Source organism: Lycium barbarum, chromosome 8 (genome assembly GCF_019175385.1).
Source record: "Lycium barbarum isolate Lr01 chromosome 8, ASM1917538v2, whole genome shotgun sequence".
NCBI classification, from domain to species: domain Eukaryota; kingdom Viridiplantae; phylum Streptophyta; class Magnoliopsida; order Solanales; family Solanaceae; genus Lycium; species Lycium barbarum.
This window is the reverse complement of record NC_083344.1, coordinates 113587250-113610241: the sequence shown is the minus strand read 5'-3', so window position 1 is coordinate 113610241 and position 22992 is coordinate 113587250. Positions and strand designations below refer to the sequence as shown.

General features: G+C 36.6%; 3 protein-coding genes across 3 annotated transcripts; 2 read left to right on the top strand and 1 right to left on the bottom strand.

The window, feature by feature from the left end:
• The first annotated feature begins 8815 nt into the window (after nucleotides 1-8815).
• LOC132608149 (receptor like protein 27-like) lies at nucleotides 8816-9577 on the top strand. Its single transcript, XM_060322228.1, has one exon. The coding sequence runs from the start codon at nucleotides 8816-8818 to the stop codon at nucleotides 9575-9577; it is 762 nt and encodes a 253-aa protein (XP_060178211.1).
• A 66-nt stretch (nucleotides 9578-9643) lies between these two features.
• Nucleotides 9644-10367, top strand: LOC132608148 (putative receptor like protein 25). The gene is made up of 4 exons (XM_060322227.1): nucleotides 9644-9804; nucleotides 9927-10113; nucleotides 10221-10244; nucleotides 10329-10367. Exons 1-4 carry the CDS (start codon nucleotides 9644-9646, stop codon nucleotides 10365-10367), a joined length of 411 nt encoding a protein of 136 aa, XP_060178210.1.
• A 6438-nt stretch (nucleotides 10368-16805) lies between these two features.
• On the bottom strand, nucleotides 16806-21138 carry LOC132606775 (ammonium transporter 2). Its single transcript, XM_060320410.1, has 4 exons — nucleotides 20366-21138; nucleotides 19304-19589; nucleotides 18513-18616; nucleotides 16806-17465 (listed from the first exon to the last, which is right to left on the bottom strand). Exons 1-4 carry the CDS (start codon nucleotides 21011-21013, stop codon nucleotides 17028-17030), a joined length of 1476 nt encoding a protein of 491 aa, XP_060176393.1. The 5' UTR covers nucleotides 21014-21138; the 3' UTR covers nucleotides 16806-17027.
• Nucleotides 21139-22992: the final 1854 nt, after the last annotated feature.

Sequence of the window (22992 nt, the reverse complement as noted above, 5' to 3'; positions counted from 1 at the left end):
TTTTAGCTCAAGTTGAGATATGAAAGCAGAGTAGGAAAACATGTTTTTCACCTTAGACCTGGTTTGGATACTTGTGTCTAAAAGAGTAATTATATTGTCAAGAGGATGAGATTTTTTGTGTTTCCAGTTGGATACTTGAATTTGAGTGTTTAAGGGACCAGGTTCTGCCACATTTGATCCATCATTTTCATCAACTGATCCAAGATTTTCACTTCTTGTCTCAGCACTAGGAATGCCTAACACAGCATCAACTACCCTATCTTCAGCTTCAAGTGGAGTAATGGAGGAACCAGGTACTTCAACCTTTCCTGCACATTTTGCAACTCCTTCTTTATTACTAGCCTCAGCTTGATTCATCATTTCAGCTTTCCCATTTGTGATTTTCAAGACCTCATTAGGAATTGTGAGATTATCATCATCTGCTTCACCACTTTGTGTCCCTTTGCTTCTCAGCTCATTTGACTCATCAAATATCACATGCACACTTTCTTCCACCGTGTGAGTTCTTTTGTTGAAGACGTTGTAGGCCTTGCTATGAGAGGAGTACCTAAGAAAGAATCCTTCATCACTTTTAGCATTACACTTTCCCAAGGAGTCTTTACGATTGTTGAGAATAAAGCATTTACATCCAAAAGCTCTAAGATAGAATAACTTGGTCTTCTTTCCATTCAGAAGTTCATAGGGAGTATTTTCAAGCAGGGACCTGATCATACACCTGTTGATCACATGACAAGCAGTGTTAATAGCCTCATCCTAGAAGCTTTTGGCCACACCACTTGCAATCAACATTGTTCTAGCCATATCTTCAAGTGTCCTATTTTTCCTTTCCACAACACCATTTGGTTGAGGAGTTCTAAGAGCCGAGAAATTATGACTGATCCTATTTTTAGCACAAAATTCATTTAAATTGACATTGTCAAATTCGGTGCCATGATCAGATCTAATATTTGCAACTTGGTGCCTCAACTTCACTTGAATCTGCACAAAGGCTACAAACACAGGGATTGTTTCATCCTTGGTTCTTAAGAACAAAGTCCAAGTGAATCTTGAAAAGTCGTCAACAATCACAAAATATACTTCTTGCCACCTCTGCTTTATATCATCATAGGTCCACAAAGATCCATATGAAGAAGCTCTAGTAGCCTAGAGGTACTTACTTCCTTATTTGGTCTGAAGGAAGTCCTGACCTGCTTCCCTTTGATACATGTATCACACACCTTGTGATTTTTTAACTTGACATTAGGTAGCCCACGGACCAGGTCCTTCGATGTAAGTTTGTTCAGCAGAGTGAAACTTGGATGTCTTAGTCTTCTATGCCACAGCTCAACATTATCATCTACAGAACTGAGTTATGTCAAGTCACTCTCATCTGATATACCAAAATCTACTGCATAAATGTTCTTGTATCTTTTTGCAGTTAGAACCATTTCTTCAGTTTTGAGATTTGTGACAGTATACAAATGAGACAAGAACTCCACTTTGTTCCCTTTGTCACAGATTTGGGACACACTTAGCAAACAATAGAGTAATCCCTTTACATAGTAAGCTCTTTCAATATCATGGGAGAGTGTCTTTCCAATTTTGCCAATACAAGGATATATCCTTTCTTTCCATTTCCAAAGGACACACTCCCATTTTTTAAAGCTTTGAGTGAGAGGAAATTTTCAATCCTTCCAGTCATATGCTTTGAGCAGCCACTATCTACGAATCATTTTTGACTGCTCCCTCCCACTCCAGCCTGCAAACAGAATCATTTGTCAGACTTAGGAACCCAAACCAACTTGGGTCCCTTGTAGTCATATAATGGATGAACAAGAGATCTATTTGCCATGCAGGCAACATATTTTTCTTCTTCCGAGGACCATGTCCTGCAGTCTTTGGTTTATTCTAAGCATACACTCTGTTTTTCTGTACAAACTGAAATCTAGCTTTGCAAGAGTCCTTGTAATGACCAGTGTTACCACAATGAGTGCAAAGCCAGTTATCAGGCACAGAAACATACTTTCTATGAGGATTACATGGGGTCTTGGCCTTTTTATAACCAAGACCCTGTTTACTAGCATTTCCTAGGTACATAGCAGCAAACTCATTAGAAAAAGTGGTCCTATGAAGTGACTTGTCGAGTTCAGTTTTTACACAACTTAAGTCATCTTGAAGTTTCTCATTCCTTTCTAGTGCAGCAGCTAGATTTGTTTTATCCTTTTTGAGTTCATTTTCAAGTTCAAAATGAATCTCATTTGCCACCTGTTTTCCTTTAGCAGGAGTGTTTATCCATTTGTTTATCTAACTAACATACTGGGCATTATCCCCAGTTAGTTTTTCAACTTGTTCTTTCAAATCAACAACAGTGACCACCAAGGACTGACATACTGGGCATTATCCTTAGTTAGTTTTTCAACTTGTTCTTTCAAATAAACAATAGTGACCACCAAGTCATCTGTTACTTCTCATTGATAAGACTATGATAGGTATTAATCAGCACATTTGCAAGAGATATTAATTTCTTTTGAGAATAGCTTTTTAGATTATTCTTAACATCAAAGATATTTACCTCCTCATTCTCGTTCTCCACTTTACCTTCAGATTTAGCCATAAGTGCAAAAATAGGCTCATACTTCGCAGGTTCATCTTCAAGCGCTATCATGGAAGTATCCTCTGTCTCTTCATTTTCAGACTCACTGGAGGAGTCTCCCCAAGCATCTAAAGCCTACTTCACCAGGTTATCAGCAATAGCTCTTTTGTTAACCTTCCTCTCAGGGACCTGGTTCGTCTTCACACCCTTGTCTGCGTTTTTGTACTGATCTTGTTTGTGAAGAGGACATTCCTTGATGTAATGTCCAGGCTTCCCACATTTGTGACATAATTCATTTTGTTTGAAGTTTTTGCTGGAACTTCCCATTTTAGAGAACCCACCATTTTTAGAATCATCTTATGGAACCATTTTGTAAGTTATGCCATATCATATTCGTCATCACTTGAATCGCTTGTAGCAGCTTTAAGGAACAGGTTCCTCTCCTTTTTTAGGTCTTGCCGTTCAATGTCCTTCTGCTTCTTCAACTCACGAGTTTTGAGTTTTCCAATGAGGTCATTTATGGTCATATTCCCCAGATCATGAGCTTCATTTATGGCATCAACTTTACTCTTCCAGGAACTTGGTAGAATAGCAAGTATTTTTTGAATTCGCTTGTTGACTGGAATGATTTCTCCAAGAGAATGAAGCTCATTGATGATGGATGAGAAACAAGTGTGCATATCCTGAATTGACTCACTATATTTCATCTTAAATAGTTCATACTCAGTGGTAAGTATGTCTATTTTGGACCTTTTGAATTGGGAGGTTCCTTCATGAGTCGTCAACAGGGCTTCCTATATCTCCTTTGTAGTCTCACAAGATGAAACACAGGTGTATTCATCTGGTCCAATGCCACACATCAAGATCTACTTAGCCTTGAACCTTTTTGCAATGGATTTTTTATCAGTCTCTGAGTATTGCTTTCTGGATTTTGGAACTAACTTTCCAGTCGCCTCGTCAATCTTTGTTGGAATAAAAGGACCATTAAGAATGACGTCCCATAGCTCAGAATCTTCAGCCATCAAATAATCATGCATTCTAGTTTTCCACCATCCATAATACTGTCCGTTGAACCTTAGGAGCCTTATGCTTGACTGTCCTTCCTCAAAGTTTAGTGGTGCAACCATAATGAGAGATCCTTTGTAGGTGTAATCCTTTTAGAAACAACCTACTCTGATACCAATTGATATAAACTAAGAGTCCACCAAAACAGATAAGGGACCAGGTACCTTATCTATTCCCTACGACAGAAAAGCAGTAAGTAAATAATCACGATATTTACGTGGAAAATTCCTTGCTCAAGGGATAGAAAACCACGACCCACCGGAGTAGGATTTCAACTTCACTAAACGAGCAATGTTTCAGATTACAAGCCCTTTGCAACCTAGGAATTAAACTCTTGAACCTCCCCTCACAATAATGCTAGTGCAAGCTAAGTCCTTAACTAACTCTAGCTAAGACTTCACTGATTCAATTAACTCTAGCTGAACCTTAACTCACCATAACTAACTCTAGTTAGGCGTTTAAACAAAAAACTTGTAAAAAGCAAGTACCTACCAAACCCTTCTTGAGAGAAGTGTAGGTTTACAATATTGAGAACAAAAGATAAGTAATTAAGCAACCTAGGACTTAAGACATCTTCAGTCTAGGGATCTGGTCCTTGGAGTTATTTAAGCTTGATCTTGAAGGCTCTGAAAAAACAATGGCGGCTGCTTCTTTCACACAAATGAGAATTCTTTCTTTGTAAGTGCTAGGTTAAACAATGCCAACATGTTATATACATAGGGAACCAAAAGAAGAGCATGTGGGAGGCATGTGACCATAGATAGTGACATTACAAAGGCCTTTGGCTTTTAGCAGACATACAACTATTGTTCCGCTGAGGCACTGTGTGTTGGAACAGTACTGCAGCTTTTACAGCTGTTGTGGTCGTACAATGCCTAGGGAATCTCAACAGGGACCTGGTCCCTTAGCGAATATGTCAATCATCAAAACTATGAAATGTTTGAACTCATTATTCAACATCTTGAGAAGCTCAATCTGGCTTCTAATTTCCAAAGACATGTTCTAATACCAACAAAAATTTATAAGCTCGCAAACTTGACGTAACTGAATTTGTCAGGAGGTACATTTGACGGGTAGATTCCAATGGAATTGTCTAGATTGACACGGTTAGTGATTCTTCACCTTTCTAGCTGGGGTTAAATCTTGAAAGTCCAGATCTGAAAGAACTGGTTAGGAACTTAGCAAATCTCAAAGAACTTTACCTTGATTTCATGAACATTTCATTGAAGGGGAATGAATAGTGCTCAACATTATCTTCATCTTTACCTCAATTGAGAGTCGTGTCAATGATACATTATAATATTTCAGGACCTTAGCAACGACTTGTCCACTATGGTTCCCGATTTTGTAGCAAATTTTACAAAATTGACAACCCTGAGTCTCGGGCGCTACAACTTGAGAGGTGAATTTCCCAGAGAAGTCTTTCAGGTACCAACTCTACAGGAGCTTGATTTATCATCCAATGAAAACCTTACCGGCACTTTACCCGAATTTCCACAGAAAAGTGCAGTTCAAGTTTCACCGGTTCTCTTTCATATTAAATTGCTAACCTTAGCATTTTGTCCCAACTTGACTTGCGTAATTGCAATTTCGGTTGACCTATTCCATCAGCAATGAGAAATCTCATGAACTTATTTTTTTTTAGACCTGTCATACAATGAAAACCCTATTGGCACTTTACTTGAATTTCCACAAAAAAACACATTAAGGGAGGTAGTGCTTAGCGAAACGGGATTCACCGGTTCGCTTCCAGATTCAATTCCTAACCTTCGAAATTTGACCCGATTTGATTTAAGAAGTTGCAATTTCAGTGTACGTATTCCATTAAAAATGGGAAATCTCACAAACCTAGTTTATCTAGACTTGTCATACAACAACTTTACTGGCTCAATCCCACTTTTTCATAAGGCAAAGACACTCAATCGCATAGACATTCCTAATAATAATGGTCCACTTTCTTCTGCTAAAACTCAATTAGCAGTTTTCCTTTCCCTCCCATTATTGCAATTCCTTAGCTTTCAAAACAGTCATTTAAGCGGAGAAGCCCATGAATTTTCGAATGCATCTACCTCCATTCTGGAAACACCTAATTTGAGCAATAACCTGTCACACCCTAGTAATGGTAGGGCATGATGGGAAACCGACTCTCATCAGAGTAGAGTGAACCCTTAGACATTTGCTCTATCAAAACCTGTCATTTCACAAACTTTTAAGAACATAAAACTTTTCGAAATAAAAATCATTATCTTTATAACGATTATGAAAATTTTCAGTCAAATAAGTACTTTAAACCAATTGAAATCGTCTAAAATACCTACTCTTTTAAAATCCACAAATGACTCAGCTGACATCACTTTGTCGATATCTCGACAAACATACCAGAGGACACTGTCTGCAGAAGTCTCTAAGAAACAAGTTGAACATTATGAGTCAGGACAGGGCCCTGACATACCCATAATTATACATATCTATACATAACTCAGCACAGCTCCAGAATGAGACGGAACTTGCCAATCCCAGCTGACGTCCAAGCATCTTAGCTATACACTTAACCTGCCAAACAATCTGGGGCTGCGGGCATGAACGCAGCGTCCCCAGGCAAAAGGATGTCAGTACGGACAATGTATTGAGTATGCAAGGTGCTAACAAATCATAATTATACTGACTTAGGAGAGAAGAAATCACAATCTAACTCAATACCTGCAGCCTTCGCTGGAAGAAACATAAATGTGTACACTAAGTCCAAAACAATCTTTAAGTAAATAATGCAATCCAACACACATGCCGCTTTCGACATGTTAACAGAATGGTCCCTTCGGACAGTCGCTTCCAGCTAGTATCACAATACTCCCTTCGGACGGACGCTTCTGGCATAATAATGATGGCCCTTCTGGGAAGCAGCTTCCGGCTTAATAATGATGGCCCCTTCGGGCAGCCGCTTCCGGCTTAATAATGATGGCCCTTTTGGGAAGCCGCTTCCGGCTTAACATCATCATCATATCAACACAAACTCAATCCACATATATTAATTTCAATTCATATCAAAAGTCACTAATCAATTCATCACAATCAAGTTATCAGCCTTAGTCTTTCATAAGAAGTTATCAAATTTGTATCTCACTAGACTTAGGAGGACATACTTCCAGTTTTGAGGGTAGAATTATTATGAAATTCTTACTACTTATATTCTACTCAATTTCTTCTTATTGCCCTACCCAAAGAATAAATGATCATATCAATACAAAGGGATGATATTATGGAATGTAAATGTAAATCGTAAATAAAATGAAGTAGTAAAAATCTTTCACCCCCTTCGGAGTGGTTTTGAAATTCAAACTTTATGTTTCCTTTAGTATAAAACTCATTTCTTCGAAATCATTAGTAAAACTATATACACAACTCAACTTGGCACCTTATAGGTGTTCCCTTCAGAATGGAATAGGAGTGCATTATCAATAAGACATCACAAGAAACATTTAGACCTTACTCGTCTAAGAATGGAATCATAGGGAGCACGTATAGAATGGATAATAACAAGAATCATGCCAAAGGAAGAAAGGTTTGCCTTACATACCTTGTCGCTTACGTGATTAGTTTAACTTATGTTTCCAAACATTGGCCAATCTACAATCAAGGTAAACAAACCGTAGACAACTTGAAAGAGGTTTATATACTTCTCTAAGCTCGTAATTAACTTCCGTAAATTCGGGCAGCATTTTCCGTGTAATATTCGCTTCCCTTTAATTCCAATTCAATTTAACAACACAATCAACAACCAACAACAACCACGATCATCTTATATAAGCCTCTTTAAACTCAAAGCATAAACTCCCAAAGATATACACCAAAATAGCCCGATATACTCTTTATATACGATATCTTCATACACTTTATTCTCCCAAATTCAAGAACAACAATTTATCAACAACATCAAAAAAAATATCAACAATCATTTTATATCAATATCCAACTAATTCTAGCCATTTAATCATACCAAACCCTCCCCCAAGTTATTTGATATCCAAAAATGATAACCGAACTTTCAAAGTCATTTTCTCTATTGTAACCCATCAAATCTATCAATGACCATGGTAAGAACATCACTAACATTTTTAAAATACCTTATATAAGCAGCCACCACGAAACCAACATCCCCCAAGTTCAACTTTTAGCTTAAACGACGGCAACGACTTCTTCTATACTTTACCCTTCACGAGCCTCGGGATTCGGGACGTCGAACTTGCTCGATTCTCCACTTTGTCTCTCTAACTCTCCTCTCTCCCTCTCTAAAAGTTTGTGGACTTGTTGATGTGTAAATGATGAATTTGTATGAATTTATCCCTTATATATGGGTCTTGGGTCGGTTCCCACCGACTTTGAGTCGGGTTGGACCGAGCCCACTGCGCAGCTTGACCTTGCTGTCTTAAAACGTCCATAACTTTTTATCCCTATGTCACATGGATACCCACGACCTATGGTTGGAAATTCATTTCAATTATCTACAACTTTCATTTTTGGAGTTTTCCCAAATTCCAAAACAATGATGGGGTTATGGCCTCCCGAAGTCAGATCACCCGAGAACGTATCTTTTTGGAGGGCTTACACTTGGATTTGGCTCAAGGGTCCTGCTTGAGTTGTGTTTAACTTCACATATATGTTCCATATAACTTCTCATATGTCCTTTATAAAAAACCCATCATGTGGGCCCCACCTCAGCTTACGGTTACGAGGCTATATATCTTTTAACGTATTATTCCAATCATATTGTACGAATTACAAATATCATACTCATGCTATCCTCATGCTAATACAGTAGAATTTCATCCTTCATACTTGTAATATTTGCTCCTCCTTGAGCTCACATTAATCGTCTGCAGCCTTAATAACGCGAAATTTTCTGAGGTGTAACATAAGCATCTAAATGGATCGATCCCCCAGTCTATCTTTAAACTTAAAAGGCCTTCCAGACTCTCACTTTCTTCCAATTCCTTCAGTGGGAGCATTAATCCTGAAGCGAAAGGGACTTCCTAGGCTAACCAACCTCGACCTTTCTTACAACAACTTGAGAATAGATATACATGATAGGAATTCAACCTCATTTCCCTTTCCCCAATTGGAAGTACTGAACTTTGTGGCTTGCGGTTGGAAAAGTTTCCAGACCTTAGAAACCAGTCAAGGATGTTCTACTTAGACCTTTCAGTTAACCAAATCAAAGAAGTTTGGGTTTGGAGAGTAGGAAATAGAGTTTATCTGAATCTTTCTTGCAATCTCCTGGAGTCTCTGGAAAAACCTTACAACATGTCCACCAGCCTACAACTCATTGACTTTCATTCCAATAGGATCAATGGCGATCCACCCATCCTACCTACTTCTCTGATTTACTTTTCAATTGCCAATAATAAACTAACGGGATCAATACCCTCTTCCATATGCAACCTACATCACCTTCAATATATTAACATGTCAAATAACTCCATAAACAGCAAATTGCCTCCATGTCTATTCCAAAAGTCTGACAGTCTGGTAGTGTTGAATTTAGGGAGAAACAAACTAAGTGGCATCATTCCTGATACATTTCCGCAGAATTGCAATTTGAGAACTTTGGACCTCAACAGCAATATCCTAGAAGGGAAGTTTCCAAGATCCCTGCAAGGATGTGCATTTCTGGAGGTCTTGGATATTAGAAATAATAAGATTAGAAATACATTCCCATGCATGTTGAAGAAATTTTCCAATTTGCATGTCCTAGTTTTGAGGCCAAACATGTTCCATGGGAATCTCCGGTGTCTAATAGCTAATAATGAAACCTGGTCAAAGCTTCAAATTATAGATCTTTTAGCCAACAATTTCAGCGGATCTCTACCAACACGGTACTTCTCAAGTAGGCAAGGCATGATGCTGAGCAGCAATCCAGATCAAGTTGGATCCAAGCATTTGTAAGTTCAACTCCAAGCGGTTGGCATATACTATCAAGTTAGAGTGACTTTAACTCTCAAAGGTCAGCTAATGGAGATTGAGAATATTCTTGAAGTTTTTACTGCTATTGATTTCACTTGCAACAACTTTCAAGGAGAGATACCAGAGATATTGGGAGATCTCAATACGTTTTACCTTCTTAACTTGTCACACAATGCTTTGACAGGAAGAATACCAAAGGCCCTTGGAAAGTTGAGTCAGCTTGATCCTTAGATCTTTCAGTTAACCATTTAAGTGGGAGGATTCCAGATAATCTTGCGAGTCTCACATTCCTTTCTGTCTTGAACCTATCTTTTACTCAACTTTCTGGTAGGATTCCAAGAGGCAACCAACTTCAAATGCTCTTAGATAATTCCTTTGAAGGGAACACAGGGCTGTGTGATTTTCCGTTAAAGAAGTATAGCAACACCAAGGCGACTGGACTGTCACAATTCCCTAGTGGCCATTCTGAACCTGAAACAATTGACGGGAAATATATAAGTTTTGCCTTGGGATCTTCCGTGTGTTTTGGCATAGTAACCTGACTGTTTTTATATAGCTCAAGATACAATGAGCTAGTCGATAGATTTCTATTCAGAATTTTCGGTCAGCACAATATTGCTGGCAGGAATGGAAACCGAAGGAGGTAAAGGTAAGTTAAGGTTTGTTGTAGAGTACAGAAGGCTATGAAAGTTGCTGCAGTTTGAAGTTAGATCTTTTACATTATGCTTGGTAGGAAAAGTCTGCTTGCGATAAGCATATGAAGGAGTCATAATACTCTGTTAGCTTTGTTTTTCCTTGGTTTTCTATATGGTGTTCTCAGAGGTTTGGGATGACAATGTGCTAAACATTATTCATCTATTAGGCAAATAAACTAGCTCTTTTACTTTATTCAACTTTTGTTAATCAATTTTGAAAGAACTTATTGTCAACCTCTTTCAAATATGAATCTATCTGATTCAGTAAGGATTGTTCCAAAACAACACTTAGAAACTAGCAAAACAATCAAGATTAACAGCTCAAAATCACTGGAAATTTCTGAGATTTAATTATGATCCATTATTCAGGTAGTGTATCATGGTATCAGATTAGTACCTTAAATCCTTAGTCTACTCAGAAGAATAACCTTATATTAAGCTTGGAGTAGTTCGTGCAATCAAAGTTCGTTGGTGCAAAATGATTTTTCCTATATCCCGTGGTGCATATATTAGACATAAGAAACACACTGTTGAGCTTGGGAATTAAGGCAATAAACATAAGAATTTAGCTTGAGCACAATCATATTGTACATAAACATGAAGAGTGACATGAAAAATCCCTAGAACTTTTGCAATAAACACATAGTAATATTTTCACTATTGTCGATGACATTTTAATTTTCTAGTTCACATGTTATTTTAATTATGGGGTTTTCACTACGGTACAGAGTTTGCAGTAACTGGAGCCCACTATACTTAATCCAAATTACCTGAATAATTGTTGAGATAATTTTTTATGGGTTAATCTTATTATTGAAATACCATATCAATATCCCAAGTCAATGACTTACAAATGTTAAATAAGTAGGAATGATGGAGTCAGAGTCTCGGGAGAACAATTGAAGTCGGTATCGTACTCTAAAAGGTGTGATTTTAAAGTTTATACAGCTGGTTATTGCCAGACAACAAACAGAAGAAGTTCCAAGGCTCAACAGGTTCATTGGCCCAGATTATTTATGTAAATCTGGCCCTTAATCAAGATAGTAGTTGAATCAATTTTACAATTTCTGGATGTGTTTTGCAATTAAAATAGAAAAGTGATAAACATGTTTGCCTCTTAGCAGGATAGGTTAAACATGATTACTATTAGTTGAGTTTTCTTGTCTAACTTGTTTCTGTAAATTTTGGTTCTAAATCACAAGCTAGGTTTATCAGTTGGGCATCTGCATGAAAAAGGCAATGTTTAGTTGAAGTTGGTACCTTTATGGGTAGCTTTTTAAGTTAACCTTTTTGTGTTATGAATGATTTTTTACCTATTGTTAGCCAGGAGATCGATTTCAATGTTGATTGGACTATGCAAGATTGGTAAATGATGAATTTTGCGGCTCCTAGCTAGATAAAGACTAATGTATATGCCAATTGGATTGTATGAGTTGTGTATTAATAGATGCCCACAAGGCAGAATATATTCTACAAATCAAGTATATCCTGTCTATTGCATGCTCATGACAGGGTTGTTGGGTAAAAACAAGCAACAATCAATTGCATGATGAGGTAACAGCGGAAAAAATACTCAAGTCGAAACTTCACACACTATTTGAATCAAGAGAAGACAATAAACACTAGCACAAAAGAAAATCTGGACAGCAACTATACCAACAACAAAATAACAAAGCAAGCAAAAATAAATCAATGCAAGAGACACCAAATTTACATGGTAAAACCCCTTCAAGGTGAAGAGGAAACATGCACGGGACCTCCGGCCCACAAAAGCTCTACTAAAATCAACAAGAGTTACAATAATGTTCTCCAAATGGATACAACATCAACACCAAACACGGAGCAACAACACATAAAAGATAGCACCAAAACTAGTGAAGAAATGAGAGAAATCACTCCAAAAAATGAGCTACTGTTTGTACTCGAAAACTGGAGCTACAAATCACAAAATCCGATCTCCACCGTTGAAATATAAGAACCAGATATTTAGAATCCCCAATTCAAATTTTAGAACGATCCAACGGTTAACGAATAGGGTACTCAACTTTAAGCGGCCTTCTGTAGCTGATTTTCAATGTGCGAAAATCAACACTTTTCTCTCAACTTTTCTCTCTATATGGTTGCTATGAATTCACTCTTGTGTTATGAAAATAAGACCTAATTTTATCCTATATATAGTGGAAAAAGTGTCCTGGTCCAAATTGGATTGGGTTTTATTAATCCAATTCCTCATAGGAAGGGAAAATTCAAAAACCCAACAATTCTCTCCCTCCCCACTATGTAGAGGAAATCGCCATTCCGGCGATCATGCAACACTCTTCAAACTTCCCTCTTGGCAAAGCTTTAGTCAGCATACCATTATCATCAGTGTGAATCTTCTCAAGTTCAATCAACTTAGAATCCTAACACATCTCTAATCCAATGATATCTTACATCAATATGTTTTGACCTACCATGAAATGAAGAGTTCTTGCCAAGATGAATAACACTTTGATTGTTGCAATGAAGCACATACCTCTTTTGAGCAAAGCCAAGTTTCTCAATAAATCTCTTCATCCAGAGCAATTCTTTATAAGCTTCAACGGCAGCAATAAGCTCAGCTTCTGTAGTAGATAGAGCAACACATTTTTACAACCTAAATTGCCAAGACACGGCTCCCCCTGTATAAGTAATCAAGTAGCCCGAAGTAGACTTACGAGTATCAATATCACCGGCCATATTTGAATTAGTGTAACCACAAAGAATAAGCTTCCCTGTCCCAAAAGACAAACTCAGACTAGAAGTGCCACAAAGATATCTCATAATCCACTTCACAGCATTCTAATGCTCTTTTCCCGGATTAGAAAGAAAACGGCTAACAATACCAACAATATGAGCAATAGTTGGTCTTGTACAAATCATTACATACATCAAACTGTCAACAGCTGAAGCATAAGGAATTTTCTTCATATCTTCCTTTTCATCAGTCAAAGTACAAACTCGTTAGGAGAATAACGAAATGAAGGTATTTTCTCTCTAGTAGATCTTCTGAGAGAACTCTCTGAAGCATCAGTAGTAGTTGGTTGCTGGCCAACCATATCATCTTCCACTGGAGCATCAACAACATCATGATGGTCATTCTGAACATGATCATTATCTTCATTATCAACTTGACCTTCGTCATTTTGAAGATTTTCTTCAGGTGCTATAGTCACAGAAACTGGATCAACATCAACTAAGCTCTCACTGCTATGAGAATTAACCTTTGCAGCTTTGTCAAAATCTTTAATTGTCTGTTCTTCAAGAACACAACATCACAGTTTCTAACAAGTTTCTTCTCAACTGGATCATAGAAACGATAGCAAATTCGTCTTGACCATAACCAATGAAGATACACTGCCTAGTTTCAACTTCCAGCTTTGACCTCTCATCCTTAGGAACATGCACAAAGGCCTTACACCCGAAGACTCTCAAATGAGCATAAGAGACATCCTTACCAAACCAAACTCTATCAGGGCCATCACCATCTAAAGCAACAGTAGGAGATAAATTGATAACACAAGCAGCAGTATTAAGTGCTTCTGCCCAAAATGAATCTGACAACTTAGCATCTAAAAGAAAACATCTAACCCTCTCAACTAGAGTTATGTTCATCCTCTCTGCTAAACCATTTAACTAAACAGTCTTTTGAGGAGTTTTCTGATGCCGAATACCCTGCTGTCTATAATAATTATCAAAAGGACCAATGTATTCACCACCATTGTCTGAGCGGATGCATCTTAGTTTCTTCCCTGTCTGTCTCTCAACCAAGGCCTAAAAAGTCTTGAACACATTAAGTACTTGATTCTTGGACTTCAAAGGAAATACCCAGAGTTTACGAGAATGATCATTAATAAAAGTCACAAAGTAAAGTGTACCACTACGAGAACTTACTTTAAAAGGACCACATAAATCAGAATGTACCAACTCCAGCAAATCAAGCTTTCTTGAAGGCGAATGACTCTGAAAAGAAACTCTTTTCTGCTTCCCTGCTAAGCAATTAACACATCTCTTTAACTTTGCTTGCTTCACTCCAGAAACAAATTCTTCTTAGCCAAATTATCAATCTCTTTCTCGCTCATATGACTCAGCCTTCTATGCCATAACTCTGATGAAGTATCATTCTCCACCAAATTTACTGAGTCACCACAAATGGAGCCCTGAAATAAGTACAAGTCAAATATCTTGTTACCTCGAGCCACAATCATTGAACCTCGAAGAAGCTTCCACTGGCCACTACCAACGGTTTGATTATAACCCTCATTATTAAGTTTTTCTACATAAATTAAATTTAGACGAACATCTGGAGCATGCTTGACATTGTTTAGAACCAACCTCGAAGAATTCTTACTTTTCAAGCAAACTGTGCTAATGCCAAATACCTCAACCCCACTATCATTGCCCATTCGTAACATTTCAAAATTACCTGGAGTATAAGAAGAAAATAATTCCTTCTTTGGCGCGACATGAGAAGTGGCACCTGAATCCACAAACCAGGTAGACTCATCACAAACAATATTGATATCATTTTTACCACAAGCAACAAGAAGATCATTTTCAGCAACAACAGCAACACGATTTTCATTATCGCCTTCTTTCTTTTGCTTTTTCTGGTCTCTCTTAAACTTGTAGCAATGTTTCTTGATGTGCCCTTTCAAGTGACAATAGTCACATGTAATATTCATGTACTTGGAGGTTCTTGACTTGCTTCAACTTTTACCTCTATAATGAAACTGCTTTTCCCCCTATGTTTAGTAACCCAAAACATCAAAATGTGAAGCTGAAAAAGACGAAGCTTGAGATATTCTTCTCATTTCTTCATTCAAAACATCACTCTTAGCATATTCCATAGTTACACCATCACTGGGAGCAGAATTAGTCAAAGAAACTTGAAGAGTTTCCCAAGAGTCTGGCAGAGTATTAAGAAGCCAAAGTCCCTGTATTTCTTCATCAAACTTGACACCCATTCCAGACAGCTGATTAAGGACACTCTGAAAATTATTTATATGATCAGAAATAGGACTGCCTCTTTGTATCTAATATTTATCAATTGTTTTAGCAGGAACAACTTGTTATTGCTAGTCTTCGAAGAATAAAGTGTCTCGAGCTTTTCGCACAAGCTTTTAGCATTTGTCTCATTCACAATATGATTTCGAACATTATCTTCAACCCATTGCCTAATATAGCCACAAACCAGTAAGTGCTCAAATTTCCATTCCTCATCTTCAATAGACTCGGGTTTCTTAGAAGCAAACATAGGTGAATGCATATTCTTGACAAATAGAAGATCTTTCATCTTGCTTTTCCAAATATGGTACTTACTGCCATTTAAACAAACCATCTTGCTCATATTTTCCTCCATCATTCAAATAGGCAATCAACACAACCAAATACAACCAAATACAACCACAAGCTTTGATACCACTTTCTTGGGAAGAAATAAGCAACAACCAAGTTACACAATGAGGTAACAGCGGAAGAAATACCCAAGTCAAAACTTCTCACACTATTTGAATCAAGAGAATATAATAAACACTAGCACAAATGGAAATCTGGACCGCAACTATACCAACAACAAATAGCAAAGCAAGCAAAAATAAATCAATGCAAGAGACACCAAATTTACATGATAAAACCCCTTCAAGGTGAAGAGGAAACATCCACGGGACCTCCAGCCCACAAAAGCTCCACTATAATCAACAAGAGTTATAATAATGTTCTCCAAATGGCTACAACATCAACGCCAAACACGGAGCAACAACATATAAAAGATAGCACCAAAACTAGTGAAAAAATGAGAGAAATCACCCACAAAAATGAGCTACTATTCGTACTCGGAAACTGGAGCTACAGATCACAAAATTCGATCTCCACCGTTGAAATAGAAGAACCAGATATTTAGAACCCCCAGTTCAAATTTGAGAACGAACCAACGGTTAACGAATTAGGCAACGCAATTTGAATCGGACTTCTATAGTTGATTTTCAATGTATGAAAATCAACACTTTTCTCTCTATATGGTTGCTATGGATTCACTCTTGTATTATGAAAATAAGACCTAAGTTCATCCTATATATAGTGGAAAAAGTGGTCTGGTCCAAATTAGATAGGGTTTTATTAATCCAATTCCACGTAGAAAAGAAAACCCAAAAACTCAACAAGGGTAAATATGCATGTTAAGGAAGTGTTGGTGAAATATGAGTATAAGATAAGATTGAAAAAACTAAAATGCCTCATTATTGTAATCTTCACCTCGTCTCAGGAAGATGTGTGATACTCGAAGCAGTTTTAATGGTTTTCTGAAATTCACTCTGGTGTTTTCTTTGTCTCCACATATTCATAATTTTGTGAAGATGTCGACCTTCTAGGTTCGGGTCATTCAACACTTTTCACTCATGAGTTCATGAGAAAGAACTTCCTGTTAATGCTGAATTGTATCAAAAGTTCAGCTCCTTCTAAATGTGATGATTGAGAATTAGGGAGACAAAAAGGAATGATAAAGTCAAAGGCAAAAGGAATATTATTAAAACAGAAAATTTACTGAATCTGGGCATGAAAGGGGAATTGTAAGGATATTTACAGGATATTTTGCACTCACTTTTCACTCACAACTAGACGCCTTCCCTAAATTCCACTAATTTCCATACACACCTTACAAAATGTACAAATCTATTGATCCTGTAAAGTGTAAACCAATAGATGTATGACCTTATAGCATGCTATAAATTAATTGTCACTCCTCTAGCTCCATTGATAAAACCAGATTGTGTTGTTTGTGGTGGAGAAGTTGAGTCATGCCAACCATGTCTTGCGGGATCATATTTCTCTCCATCACCCCAAAGGGCATAGGCTTCTTCTCCATGAACCGCATCATCCCCAATCATTAGCTGCTCATCCGACATTCTTAACGGGATGAACAACCTTATCGCAAGTAGGATTAGCGTCGTTGCAACTATGTTCCAACCAATGATGAAGAGAGCTGCAACTATTTGCTTAAGGAAAAGCATTCCACCGCCTCCACCATAAAATGCACCCTTTGTGTTGCTGACTGGAAGAACAATACTACAGAGAGTTGGTTCTGCCAGAAGACCAGTTAATAAACCGCCTAGAAGTCCAGCCACAGCATGTGTGTGAAACACAGCCAGGGTATCATCCACCTGTTATTATCCAACATGGAAATTATCAAATTCACTCTGCTATGCTAACAGCATAAAAGAATTTAGACACTAGTATAACTATGGGTAACCGTCAATAATAAGCGGGACTAGCAACGTGAAAAATAAGGCAGTTAACTTGCCACAACAGTTTAGTAAGATTAGTTGATAATGTAAATCTTTTTACCCTGTCAATGCATAAGTTAAATCCTTTTATTATTAGGAACAAGCGGTAATAAAGAATCCGATTTCATAGTAATTGAAATCTTGATAGAGTGATAGAATCATAAAAAAGAAAAAAAGAAGCTTGTAGATTATTTTAATTAAGTTATACATGATTATTTTACATGTGTTTGCGCATGAACTTTCACTATAAGAAAATTGGAATTAGCTATGAACATTGTCTATAATCCATCGCTAAATCCGCTAATTTCTAATTATTTTTTTTAGTAGTGTTTTGCAAACTACTACTATGTTTGACCTTATTTTAATTTCTAATTATTTTTTTTAGTAGTGTTTTGCAAACTACTACTATGTTTGACCTTATTTTATCACTTAAACGGGATAACTTAATAGGACTTGATGTGAAATCAGAGGTATGAACAAGTATTTTTCAATGTTCAGAATGGACTTTAAGCATTGGACTTGCAGGCAAACAAAGTGGGGGTGTGAAGAGTGATTAGAAAATCGACTTTGGACCTAATTCAACCCCAAAAATTAGCTCTTGAAATGAGGATTGTCCGGGACTATATAAGAAGACAAAATCCCCATTCCACCACTGATGTGGGACTCAACATATACTATAGATTTTGCTTGTGTACCTAACAACAACAACAGAAAAAAAAAATTCAAACTTTTAGTGCTTACCTACTTTTCTCCTCCATTCGAGTATGACATGGTAAGAGCCGTAGGGACAGGGGAAGGTTGGATCTTATAGCAACTTATTTTGACATACAGACTATTCAATTTCAACAACCATGAAGACAATTACCAATACCCTATAGGACAAGTAGTCTTTACAAAATGGAATATTAAAGTACAATAACGTACCTGTTGTAGAAAAGTGGACTTTTTGTGGAGGATCATCATGGAGTACCATGGAATGCTTCCAGCAAGTATTCCCATTACTATGGCTGCCCAAGCTTGCACCACTCCTACATCAATAAACAACAATTCAGTGACATGACTTGTTGGGACCTTCCTCATCACCTCTCATTTAAAATCAAAAGGCATGTGAAATTCTTACCACCACTTATTTAAAAGGATATGTTTGGTACTTTCTAAGCATTTGTCTTATATGTCACAAGTTTTCTATAATTTATTAAACTTTGTATCCAATCAAACATCGTCATATAAAATGGGACGGATCGGAAAGAGTAACACATAACGAAAAGGTTTCTCCAAACAAAATAACAACAAAAAATAGATGTTCAGAGCTCCTGTAAGTGAAGAGCGCATGATTCCTTTTTTCTTAAAATATCTTATTGTAGTAACTCCACATTGTTGAACGAATTTGACTCCTAATATAAGGTGTTTTACATGTTGTCTGACTTAAGAGAGGCAATAGTATATTTTTGAACTTTAGACAATATGTGATCCATTGGAGCGATAAATATACAATTGTAAGTGCTTTTTTGTTGATGGATTTAAGTTATACCACAAAGTAAAATACTAAACACATTATTAAACATAATATGACATTCTATCCAGTTAGTTTTCGTTTTCATAAGGTCACCAATTTATTGTTACTTATCATCGAAATTTACTTGTAATTATCATAGAAGCAACCTAATTAATTATGTCAAAATCTTTTAACTGTAAGTACATAGAACTTAAACTACCTGCTCCAGGAGTTACACAAGCGAGGCCGGTCATCATTCCCTGAATAGCTCCAATAACGGATGGCTTGCCAAAGTAAAAAACATCAAGGGTTGTCCAAATAAGAAGACTTGTAGCTGCTGAAATATTAGTGTTTAACACAGCCAAAGGAGCAACTACATTTGCAGCATTAGGTGCTCCTCCATTGAAACCTGACCAACCCATCCAAAGTAGCCCTGCTCCTGCAAGCATCAGCAACACATTGTTTGGTGGAAACCTTTCCCTATCACTCTTCAATCTTGGCCCAACCTGACATCCATATATGCAACCAATTCAAATAGTGTACTAAAAATGGATTAAGTAAGAAAAATAACAAAAGATGTCAATTTTTGGAACTTCAACATATATGAATGTGGGAGAACATATATTGGAACAGATTTTGAGTAGAACAGAATCAAATGCTTTCAGTTCGAACTATGTATTCGTATACAAAAAAAAATTCATAAAGTGTATACGCATATAATCATGCCAGTGGTGGATGGAGCATGTAATAAACAGGTTCAACATAAGGTTTTCCGACACACGTATAAGTAAGAAATCACTAAATTTCAAAAAACAATTACTTTTACCACAAAAATATTCCAAAACTGTAATAAAATTCAGTTAAAACCAAAAAATTGAATCCCGTCAATTTTAAATTCTGAATTCACCTCTAAGGTTCTAAGACTCTAAATCATGCCCACTCCAAATAAACTGGCCATACCGATCGAATGAAGAAATTGACTTTGATCTATTTCTCTCAAGAACATGTCATAGCCATTGGTGGATGTAGCCTTTTGACTATGTGCTCATCTGAACCTATAATTTTTGACACAGATATGTCTATGCAAAAATCTACTAAAATCTCAACAAATATTAAATCTAAAACCCATAATTTTAACAGTATGATGAGTTCAATACAGAGAATTTTAAAAGCTAAACCCGTCAAATTTAAATTTTGGATCCGCCATTACAAAACAAAGCTTTATAGAACGATTTATTGAAAGTAAAGAGGGAAAAAGGAGGAATTAGTTGGCTATACGTACCCAATAAGCAGCAGTGAATCCAGAAATTCCAGCTGACAGATGAATAACATAACCACCAGAGTAATCAATAACACCCCAGTGATACAGAAATCCACCTCCCCAAAGGCTAAAAGCTCCAACCGTATAACAAAAAATAAGCCAAAGAGGAACAAAAGCCATCCAAGCCTTAATATTCATACGACCAAGAACAGAACCAGCCAACAAAATCATCGTAATAGCAGCAAAAGTGAAATGAAAATACACATGTGCAGCCATAGGATAAAAAGGTTCATGCATAGGAGATTCAATCTCCCCATTGCTAAAATAATGTGTCGTCTCTGGCATTCTTGCACGTCCGGTCAAGTACTTTTGGCCTAAAGCAGGAGCGCCTTTTGCCCAGAAGGGCAAAAGTTTATCGCCAAAGGCGATACGATAGCCTACTAAGACCCAACAGATGAGAACCGCTGCGAAAGCATATAGAGCCATGAAAGCTGAATTAACTGCCCATTTTTTCTTCACTATGCTGGCGTAAAGGATGACAAGGCCTGGCATACTCTGCAGACCAACGAGGGTCGCAGCAGTCATTTGCCAGGCGTTGTCGCCATTGTTTAGCCATGGAGGGACACCTGGTTGTGGTTGATATGCTCCTGGTTGTCCTGGTGTAGACATGGCTTAAGTTTTCAGAGCTCCTTGAATGATTGATTGAAATTTTTTGCTATTTATGTCTTGTCTTTGTTTTAATTATATGGAGTGGTATATATGGTATGGTCTGTTTTGTTAAATGGAGCAAATTGGAATAGAGCTTATTAAGTTGACTAGAACAATACATAATTTTCACGCTCAGGTAAAGTTTACTTAGAGAACATGTAACTTCTTGGAGCATCTTGATCTGAAAAATAAAATAACAATTTACTATATCCTATTAAATTAAACTGATAATCTAAAACTTCTTAACACTGACAAGACACGAGATGCATAACTTCAATTTATTACTTACTTCGTTTCAATTTATGTGAACTTATTTTCTTTTTTATCTATGCAAAAAAAAAAGATCATTTTTCATATTTGAAATTAATTTACCTTTATGCAATGATTTTATAGTCACACAAAATATATAAGCCTCATTTTACACAACAAGTTCAAAATTCTTCTCTCTCTTTTTTTTTTTTTTTTTTTTTTATTTTATGTCTAGTCAAATATGTTTACATAAAAACAGAGGGATTGGAATAGAATATAGAGAAGTGGTATAAGTAATTAAAGTAGAGAAATAGTCAATAGGTGCGAAAGCGTGATGAAGTAGCCGCGAACCTTCGAGCAAATTAGAATGGAGCTCTATGCACTAATCCTGGAGTATATAATTCTTTTATATTATTAAGTTAGTTTAACCTAAGATATAACATATTTCTATTCATAGTAATTAGTAGGTTGATATAGTAATCTGAAAAATAGAATGACAATTTCTTATATCCGGAGGCAGGGCCAGGATATTCACCGAGAGTTTCATCATTTGCTATATACATAAAAAAAAATTGACATTATATATAGTGTGTGACAAAGGGGGCTCAGATGGCCGGGGCGAAGCTAGTACTTCGGTTATGGGTGCGAACGAACCCGATAACTTTAGTCACCTTTAGTCCAATGAATTCAATAGCTTTAGTCCAAATCATATTTATATTTTAAAAAAAACTATTAAATATGTACACAAATTATTAATTTAAAACTCAATAATTTTAAAGAGCTAAAATTTTGAACTCATAAACATCAAGTCCTAACTCTGCCTCTGTCGGAGATAACACTTCCACCCCTCTAGCCCCGCTATCCAATCAAATTACAATCAACGCAAACATTCTACATTATATTGTCATATGTATAACTTAAAATTCATCAGAATACAGAGTCATCACACTCAATGTTACGCAGCCAAGTCTGGAATTGGAACACTTCAAGGAAAGCAAAGGTCAAGGAGGAGGCATGTGAATGAAAGTGATAAGGAAGCTTCAAGTTTGATAAGTCAATATTTACATGCCTTTGACTTGTCTTAGTTAGAAGAAAATAAATGAACGTTCCAACTAGTTATCTTGTGCCAACAACTGTGCAATTGATGGTGACTTGCGGAGACTTTTCATCAGTTTGAAAAATAATAATTCTTGCTTTCAAATTACATAATCATTAAAATAGTTATATATAAATAAAATATTTAGCCTTAGATAGGGAAAATATGAGCTCATATGATTACCTTATTTTGTTCTGCGGTTGTACTTTGTTTTTGTGTTTAATATACTCCGTACTGGTTAAGTCCTCTATTATTTATAAATCTTAGTAACGCTGACATAATCAGATAAGAAGTGTATCTAAGCACGACATGATTGCTCGACTCATTTTTTAAAATCTAGGATTATATAAATAACATAAAAGTGGTCCTCAGAAAGAGAGGAAAGAAGATAAAAGGAGAAATGGAGACTAGAAATATAGTTTAGACTTAGATTAAGATTTTTGGCTTTGAAGTTCGCGAAAGGGGTTATTTTTAATGTTTATGAAACTCGGGAATTTCATCAAATATAGGGACTTTTCCTTATCCAACAATTGTGTTATTAATATTTTTGACATTAGTTGTATGTTACAAGCATGGATTATCAATTTTAAATTTT

Excerpts from the sequence above, each read along its gene's own strand:
- LOC132608148 (XM_060322227.1), top strand. The coding sequence starts at position 9,644 with ATGGAGATTGAGAATATTCTTGAAGTTTTTACTGCTATTGATTTCACT. Across the intron at positions 10,114-10,220 it reads GTTTTGCCTTGGGATCTTCC|GAATGGAAACCGAAGGAGGT; the intron begins GTGTGTTTTGGC and ends TATTGCTGGCAG. Across the intron at positions 10,245-10,328 it reads GGAAACCGAAGGAGGTAAAG|GAAAAGTCTGCTTGCGATAA; the intron begins GTAAGTTAAGGT and ends TATGCTTGGTAG.
- LOC132608149 (XM_060322228.1), top strand. The coding sequence starts at position 8,816 with ATGTTCTACTTAGACCTTTCAGTTAACCAAATCAAAGAAGTTTGGGTT.
- LOC132606775 (XM_060320410.1), bottom strand. The coding sequence starts at position 21,013 with ATGTCTACACCAGGACAACCAGGAGCATATCAACCACAACCAGGTGTC. Across the intron at positions 18,617-19,303 it reads TTGTGTAACTCCTGGAGCAG|GAGTGGTGCAAGCTTGGGCA; the intron begins GTAGTTTAAGTT and ends TTATTGATGTAG. Across the intron at positions 17,466-18,512 it reads AGTCCACTTTTCTACAACAG|GTGGATGATACCCTGGCTGT; the intron begins GTACGTTATTGT and ends GGATAATAACAG.